We start from the raw sequence: 8,789 nt of genomic DNA, 5'->3' as shown, positions 1-8,789 counted from the left end.
GGAAGCCTCCTTCAAGAGGCTCAGAAGCCTCCTTTCAAGAGGCTCGGAAGCCTCCTTTCAAGGCTCAGCCTTCCTTTCAAGAGGCTCAGAAGCCTCCTTTCAAGAGGCTCAGAAGCCTCCTTTCAAGAGGCTCAGGCCTCCTTTCAAGAGGCTCAGGAAGCCTCCTTTCAAGAGGCTCAGAAGCCTCCTTTCAAGAGGCTCAGAGCCTCCTTTCAAGAGGCTCTGGAAGCCTCCTTTCAAGAGGCTCAGAGCCTCCTTTCAAGAGGCTCAGAAGCCTCCTTTCAAGAGGCCTCAGAAGCCTCCTTCAAGAGGCTCAGGAAGCCCTCCTTTCAAGAGGCTCAGGAAGCCTCCTTTCAAGAGGCTCAGAAGCCTCCTTTCAAGAGGCTCAGGAAGCCTCCTTTCAAGAGGCTCAAGCCTCCTTTCAAGAGGCTCAGAAGCCTCCTTTCAAGAGGCTCAAGCCTCCTTTCAAGAGGCTCAGAAGCCTCCTTTCAAGAGGCTCAGAGCCTCCTTTCAAGAGGCTCAGAAGCCTCCTTTCAAGAGGCTCAGAGCCTCCTTTCAAGAGGCTCCAGGCCTCCTTTCAAGAGGCCTGGAAGCCTCCTTTCAAGAGGCTCAGGAAGCCTCCTTTCAAGAGGCTCAGAGCCTCCTTTCAAGAGCTCAGAAGCCTCCTTCAAGAGGCTCAGGCCTCCTTCAAGAGGCTCAGGAAGCCTCCTTTCAAGAGGCTCAGGAAGCCTCCTTTCAAGAGGCTCAGGCCTCCTTTCAAGAGGCTCGGAAGCCTCCTTTCAAGAGGCTCAGAGCCTCCTTTCAAGAGGCTCAGAAGCCTCCTTTCAAGAGGCTCAGAAGCCTCCTTCAAGAGGCTCAGAAGCCTCCTTTCAAGAGGCTCAGAGCCTCCTTTCAAGAGGCTCAAGCCTCCTTTCAAGAGCTCAGAAGCCTCCTTTCAAGAGGCTCAGAAGCCTCCTTTCAAGAGGCTCAGAGCCTCCTTTCAAGAGGCTCAGAAGCCTCCTTTCAAGAGGCTCAGAAGCCTCCTTTCAAGAGGCCTCAAGCCTCCTTTCAAGAGGCTCAGAAGCCTCCTTTCAAGAGGCTCAGGAAGCCTCCTTTCAAGAGGCTCAGAAGCCTCCTTTCAAGAGGCTCGAAGCCTCCTTTCAAGAGGCTCAGAAGCCTCCTTTCAAGAGGCTCAGGAAGCCTCCTTTCAAGAGGCTCAGAAGCCTCCTTTCAAGAGGCTCAGAAGCCTCCTTTCAAGAGGCTCAGAGCCTCCTTCAAGAGGCTCAGAAGCCTCCTTTCAAGAGGCTCAGGAAGCCTCCTTTCAAGAGGCTCAGAAGCCTCCTTTCAAGAGGCTCAGAAGCCTCCTTTCAAGAGGCTCAGAAGCCTCCTTTCAAGAGGCTCAGAGCCTCCTTTCAAGAGGCTCAGAAGCCTCCTTTCAAGAGGCTCAGAAGCCTCCTTTCAAGAGGCTCAGAAGACTCCTTTCAAGAGGCTCCAGAAGCCTCCTTTCAAGAGGCTCAGAAGCCTCCTTTCAAGAGGCTCGGAAGCCTCCTTTCAAGAGGCTCAGGAAGCCTCCTTTCAAGAGGCTCCAGAAGCCTCCTTTCAAGAGGCTCAGAAGCCTCCTTTCAAGAGGCTCAGAAGCCTCCTTTCAAGAGGCTCAGGAAGCCTCCTTTCAAGAGGCTCAGAAGCCTCCTTTCAAGAGGCTCAGAAGCCTCCTTTCAAGAGGCTCAAGCCTCCTTTCAAGAGGCTCGGAAGCCTCCTTTCAAGAGGCTCAGAAGCCTCCTTTCAAGAGGCCTCAAGCCTCCTTTCAAGAGGCTCTGGAAGCCTCCTTTCAAGAGGCTCAGGAAGCCTCCTTTCAAGAGGCTCTGGAAGCCTCCTTTCAAGAGGCTCAGAAGCCTCCTTTCAAGAGGCTCCAGAAGCCTCCTTTCAAGAGGCTCGAAGCCTCCTTTCAAGAGGCTCAAGCCTCCTTTCAAGAGGCTCAGAAGCCTCCTTTCAAGAGGCTCGGAAGCCTCCTTTCAAGAGGCTCAAGCCTCATTTCAAGAGGCTGGAAGCCTCCTTTCAAGAGACACAGAAGCCTCCTTTCAAGAGGCTCGGAAGTTTTTAACAGGCTCAGAAGCCTCCTTTTTAGAGGCTCAGAAGCCTCCTCCGTTGAAGAAAAATGGTCATAGTGGTAGCATTGAAGATGAAGAACTGCTACTCTTCTGAACTTTCATTTAGGGAAAAGTTTCTTTACGTATTGAATTGAAACAATCTGTAGTGATGCCGGTATACAAAACTGGTGACCGTCGTAACGTTAGAAATTATTGATAATTTCATGGAATTCACATTGATCACAGATCGAAGTCGTCTACACAGACCTGAAGGCTGCTTTTGATAAAATTTACCACCGTATACTTCTTTGTAAGTTATCACGACTTGGATTCTCCGTATGTCCTATTTTTCTACTTTACCATTTTTTTGTTGTTGTTTCGTTTACTTTTTCACTATTACTACTACTTTTTCTAAAACTTCTGGGGTCCTGCAAGGTAGTAATCTCGGCCCTCTCTTGTTTGCATTGTTCTTCAACGACGTCACGTTGCGTTGCTACTTCGAGGTGCTTGTAAGCTTTTACATAGGGGAACTGTTCCATTTTCCATCTCACTGAACATATATCAATCATGTCATTTCTTTTTGCTAACATGCGTGCTCACTGCTGGAAAAAATCACTAAAATAAAGAACAAATCAAATTCTTTTCCAGTGCTTTGTTTTTGATGGGATGGAAATAGGAGCTATGAGATGAAGTGCCGAACCGTTCCCCTATATGTTGATAACTTGAAGCTGTATTTTATTCGATTGAGGACTGTGAACGACTCCAGCGCTGATCAATGTATTCAATGTTAGGCGCAGCTATAACAAGGTAATTGTTAGTGTTCCTAAATGCGTGGTGATAACGTCCCATCGCATTGCATCACCCATTGTTTTCGAATATTGCATTACCGGAGTTTCACTGGCCAGGGCACAACAAATAAAGGACTTAGTTTATACTAGTTTCGATTCATTTATTCAGAACTTCTGGGCTACCTTCTGAGCCATTGCTTTGATGCCCACCCAGCTTTCCTTAACAATTTTCTTAATCGAAGAGGCAGGAGGATTAAATCCACCATTTCCTCCACCGGGCAGCTCCATGGTGATCGAAATAGGTACTTCTGCAACAGCAAACGCCCAGTCATCACTTCCACCTGCTGCAGCGTACAGGACATTGGTTGAGCTACCGACCGTGTATCTTGCTCCGGTGGCTTGTTTGATGGCGGCTGCTCCAGCTTGTGCTACCTCATCAATATCCTGCCAGGTTTCTGGAAGCTCACTGGTCCACCCCCACGGATAGAGTATGTAGTTTCCGTACGAGTGCAATGACAGATAGAACTTGCAACTTCCCTTCAGCTTAAGCACAGCATCCCGGACAGCTTGGGTTTCCGGCTCGGAAAATGCCGTTTCCCCACGATAAGTATCGGCACAACCTTGATTGGATGCTCCAACTTCTCCCCAATGGAAATCAAAATTGCGATTTCCGTCAGTGCCCTTGCAGGCTCTGCCAACCGGTTTCCGTGTCTTACGCCAGAAGCGGTCTGACTCATGTGAAAACTCGTACCCATCGGGATTCACAACGGGCATAATAACCCAGGTTAGGTTCGAAAGAACGTCTTGGTTTTCATTGGCATTCTCCACGAGCTGCTGGATTGCGTACAACGCAGTGGATGGTGCGATCCACTCGCGAGCATGGATTCCGGCGTCCAGGAAAACTACCGCATTGCCAGGTTTGTCGTTGATCGTGATTGTCTTGATTGAACGACCTTCATGTGATGTTCCCGCTTCTTGGACCTTAACCAGAGAAGAGTGTTTCAGTGCTAGGGCTTGCAAATAAGCATTGATTTCATCGTGTCGAAGATAACTGTTCAAAATATTGCCGTCCTTGTGAATGCCACGTTGCAGCGGTTCGCTGTAGGGAGCAATAGTACTGAAATTATGAAAAATCGTTAGATCATTTATATTTATTCAAGTTGCTGCAGTTTACCTCTCCACATTTGGAATGATTTCTTGATAGTGTAATCCATTTTTAACGAGTTTGATGAGGAACGATCGCTGGTCTTTGGGAGCGACAAGAACCTTTGCTTCATCACCTAGTTGCTTACTCAGGTGCCAGAAGTCCAAATCCGGGTTCGCCAGCTGGATCTGATGAAGAATTTCTGCTTCTTCTGCTGTTTCTTGTACCACTCCGTACACCTTGTACCTGTAAGAATTTTCCGATAATTTCCCTCACGTTTGAACTACTTTCGAAAGCTTTATCCGATCTTACCCTTCATACGATCGCCGGGCAGCTACGACGGCCAGCACTGCTAACAAAGGCACAATTATCCTTGGAATCATTTTCCAATCTGATCTGCTGCGAGTGATTACGAAAATTGCACACGACAAGCGATGCAATCGGTGCACGAAATAAGACTAGCGATAATATTGCAAGGGTGGATGCTCTTTTATATACAGTATGTGCAATTACTGAGTGATTAGCGATAAGGCAACTATTCGACGATAGTCGTGTTTACAAAGGGATCAGACTATTGAGTGCACTTCAATCTGGGTCTCGCGTGTACGGGAGCCCAGCTCTGTATGAAAGTTGGATAGTATGGGATTTGGGGAATTAAATATTTCTTCCATATGCTTTCTATGTTGAGTTATTTTTATAGCCTTAGTCATTGTTTATATGTAAGTTCTAAATGTAGTCGGAAGACCATTGCGATGATAATCGACGTTTGAGATGGTCTAACAACATATGCATTACAAGTTCAAAGCAAAATATAAAGTATTGTGAACTGCAAAACAAAGGCGTAGATGTTATTTCAATAGAGTACTTGGAAGAAATTAAAGTTGAAACTAAGTCATTAATGTCAACGTGCTAATAAATTGCTTTTTTACAGCTTATTGTATCGGGACAAAATTGTAAGTAAAATTTAAGAAATAACGGCTAAAGTTTGTAGAATCCATAACTTGGTGAAGATGTTTTCTCTTTTCTTGAACACAACAAGCATGATGTCACGTTTGTGATTACTTCGATAACGCATATGACGCCATATTCGCTACATTTGTTTTAGAGCGTACTCTAAAACAAATAGTTCTCACTAATCCACTTTTACTCCGAATTCCGCTGATTCGATTTTTTCCAAGTGGAAGGGAAAGATTGACTATAAAAACATTTCATAGAAAATGTAGAAACTGCTAGTAAAGAAATCATGAGTTTTTCATACGCGAACAACAAGTTAGCATTATAGTTTTCTCAATGATATTGAATTTGAAAATGCAAATTGTTAAACTAAACTACGATTTTTTTTTATCAAAAGGGTTGGAAATTTACAATAAATAGTAGTTTTTTTTTCCTAAATAAAATTGTTCTCGTTTAAAAAAATACTCAAATGGATTTTTTACACGTAGCAATGTAAAAATGCTTGAACCATTTTTTTCTTTCATAAACAGCTCCTTCTAAAGTACCCTTATACCTCGGAAAAAAACTCTACCGGATTTTAGTATCCATGTACAGTCAGTCGCAAAATTGAGTACACACCTTGGATTAGATAAATGTATTTAAAATTTCTAAAACTAGTGCCTTATACACCAAGTGGCACATCATATCACCTCAAAATGTTTTCTGATCAGTAAACCATATTCATATGACACGATAAATAAGAAAACAATGGGATTTGCCAAAATACGGAACCAAAATTAATAATAGTGCCACAACTGGTACATGCGTTTCTATTATGGATTAAGCCAATATGGGTACTATGAAGAATTTCAATGCGGTTATCAGATTTGCTCTAAGGAGCAGGAAGGGAAACCTTTCGCTTGACATATCAACATCACATTCATGCCTTTTATTTATATTTTTAACAAATAGTTGTTCTATGGCGATGATTTTTACACCCACCCTAGCAACTACGATGTGTACCAGTCAATCAAGCACAGCTAAAAAATCTGCTTAGAAAAAAATGATCAATGTGATTTAACGTCCCTTTTTTATGACAAAGGTTGACTACTTTGACTTTCACTGTTCTGTAATTTAAAAAAGTACTGTTTGCATACGAAATCATGTTTTTGTTAAAGATCTTGGCTGTGCATATGCACAGCATATGTTTCAAAATTGATGATGGATGAAATAGATGTAAATACACAACGAAAACGGCAGTTCTTGAGCATGATCTAATTAAATGTAGTAGAACTTTACTGCCGATAACCGCAAGTCGAGCACATCTGTATATGGAGGCCCATATACAGATGTGCTCAACTTGCGATTAGCGGCAGTTTAATAAGCTTGATTTAATAAGTTTGATAAGCTTAAAAAAGAATTATAAATCACTCTAATAAAGTAAATGAAAATGTGTAAGTTCGCCTATGGCACTAATAGTCTTGTAGCCAACATGCTTTGCACAAAGTGTTCACTAATGTGTCAAATGTTTATCACACCAGCCCAACTTGAAAAAGTCGAGGAAAAATCTGCGCAAACTGTAATTACTTTTAACAATTTGCGTGAATTTTGGGATGGGGTTTAATTGAAGAACCAGGTTTTGTTTTTAACGCGGTTTTTCATGGATTTTTTTCCAATTTACTCGGTACGTATCTCCTGCATAAAAACCGACTTCAGTGTGTTTAAACATTCTAAATCTGCAGGAAAAACTAAACCAAATATATTATATTAACAATATGGTTCACTTCGAGCTTTTCCATACAACGAAATGGCGAACCATTTGCCGGTGATAACAACATCACCTAGCGAGCAAAGAGGAATCTAAACATGTTTTCTTCTTGTTTATTCTAGCAAATCTTCCTTCCATCTTACAGTGACAGTCATGCAGTTGAACAGATTCTTACAGTGACAGTCATGCAGTTGAAAAGATGACATTGGACAGTGAAGGGATGCCCATACTTTTCTGAATAAATCGATCATAAAATTTGATGATCGATTTTTTTTCATTCATTATATAGAGAAAAATAAATTGTGCTCCAACTGCTCCAACAGTAGAAGCTGTTCCGCATACGAGGAAATGCTTGCTGCGCGTTAGAAAATATTGATTCAATTTCATTCAGATTAAAAATTATTTGAAGGCATTAGCTAGTGTGGTATTTCCATTCCGTGAATAACACTACACGTTTGTATTCTTTGATACTCCACTTTGTTATGACTGTTGATTTTATACCATAGACAACAACAATGCAGATGACGTACTCGAGAATGACACTCATAATAAATAAACACATTACCAGAGCTAGTATTCAACAAGTTTGTTTATCCACAGTTTCCAGCATCCAAGTGCAAACGTATATGCGCTGAAAGCAACATTTAGTAACCGCCAGAAATGAAAGCATCACATGCGGGTTTTAGAAGTTGATGTTGATAAATAACATCAATCTCACTTTTGTTAGCAAATTCTATTGGCTGAGATATTAAAGCTGTAAATTTCCCCTAATTATATATTTTTTAAAAAATTTTCTTTTGTGGATCTACTAATACCTCCACTATTGGTACCGTTATCCTAGTTCACCTTCGAAACTTTATCCAGAGTTTGTTATTCAAAAAGTTGCTCAGAATTTAACTTTTTTTTAACAATAAGATTTTCAAGATAACAGACAATATTTATTCCTATTGAATCATCATTCTGTCAAATTCTTTGGGAATTGATCAACTTGTTCTTTATTCACTTTTTGTCCCTTTTGACCTTTTGTTTCTTTCCACCTTCTGTCCCTATCGACCTTTTGTCCTTTCGGCTTTTTTTCTTTTCGATTTTTTGTCTTTCGACCTTTTGTCGTTTCGACCTTTTGTCTTTCGACTTTTTGTCATAGATTCAACGCCAACAGTTAAATTTTTTCGTTTACAGTCGTTTTTTTTTGGTGCCGACAACCGACTACCTTTTTATAAACGGCATAATATCAACACTCAACAAAACTAATTTTAATTTTTTCAGAAAGATAAAATAAATCAAATTTTTTCACCTGTTATTAGCTTATACATATAGGCTTCCATTAGTATGCAAAAATAACACCTTTATTCATTTGGGCGAAAGTTATGAACCAAGGACAAAAGGGTGCCGACAACCGACCTAATCTTTCTCCTAATATAACGCTTATTCAGCAGCGATTGTTGTCGGAGTTACGAACGGAGTGACGTCCCAGCTGGTAGCAGCAGAAAAAAAGTAAGCAACAATCTTCCGAACACCAAGTTTATGGTGCTCAGTGTTGGTAAAATTATTCACAAATCTCAATCATCGATCGATTTTAAAAGAATGCATGAGTTTTTCATGCTAAATCGCATCATTTCACTCATTTTCTTTTTATTCTCTTTGATAGGCAAATAAGTTCACTAAAATAGTTTGAATGAAGACAACAATCGCCGTTCCAAGAATCAATGGCAGAATAAAATACACCCATTTGAAAAAAAAATCCTAGCATTGTTCTATGTCAGAACGTCAATTCACTGTTTTTAACGAAGGAGAACAAAAGAAAACCTCCTATGATTAGAATGGATGATTCAACTCAGCTATGAGTTTTAAGGTACTGATTTTGGTGCGTTTCAACTAACTCGTGATTTGAATCGTACATGAGTTTTGGGATTTTGAGCTTTCCCAACACTGGGTGCTTAGCTCTCAGAAGAATGGCATTTGAAACTCAACAGAAATTACGCAAATTAATGGAAAACAAGGCTTTTTAGTGAGTGATTATACAATGAAGCCCATTGTGGATTTCAAATTCACAACTTGCTTTTTACTCCTATTTCCAAAAGTCGAAACCT

The 8,789-nt window shown here is 41.3% G+C and overlaps 1 protein-coding gene across 1 annotated transcript; it reads right to left on the bottom strand.

Annotated features, from left to right (window-relative positions):
* Positions 1 to 2,994: 2,994 nt before the first annotated feature.
* LOC134211356 (carboxypeptidase B1-like) lies at positions 2,995 to 4,467 on the bottom strand. Its single transcript, XM_062688142.1, has 3 exons — positions 4,311 to 4,467; positions 4,029 to 4,244; positions 2,995 to 3,971 (listed from the first exon to the last, which is right to left on the bottom strand). Exons 1-3 carry the CDS (start codon positions 4,379 to 4,381, stop codon positions 3,020 to 3,022), a joined length of 1,239 nt encoding a protein of 412 aa, XP_062544126.1. The 5' UTR covers positions 4,382 to 4,467; the 3' UTR covers positions 2,995 to 3,019.
* Positions 4,468 to 8,789: the final 4,322 nt, after the last annotated feature.

Source organism: Armigeres subalbatus, chromosome 2 (assembly GCF_024139115.2).
Source record: "Armigeres subalbatus isolate Guangzhou_Male chromosome 2, GZ_Asu_2, whole genome shotgun sequence".
NCBI classification, from domain to species: Eukaryota; Metazoa; Arthropoda; class Insecta; order Diptera; family Culicidae; genus Armigeres; species Armigeres subalbatus.
The sequence above is the reverse complement of the archived record's forward strand: the minus strand, read 5'-3'. Positions and strand labels throughout refer to the sequence as shown.

What these genes read in the sequence shown, in the direction of transcription:
- LOC134211356 (XM_062688142.1), bottom strand. Translation starts at nt 4,381, where the DNA reads ATGATTCCAAGGATAATTGTGCCTTTGTTAGCAGTGCTGGCCGTCGTA. An exon ending in GCCCGGCGATCGTATGAAGG is followed by an intron (nt 4,245 to 4,310) that starts GTAAGATCGGAT and finishes AAATTCTTACAG; the next exon opens with GTACAAGGTGTACGGAGTGG. An exon ending in ATCATTCCAAATGTGGAGAG is followed by an intron (nt 3,972 to 4,028) that starts GTAAACTGCAGC and finishes TCATAATTTCAG; the next exon opens with TACTATTGCTCCCTACAGCG.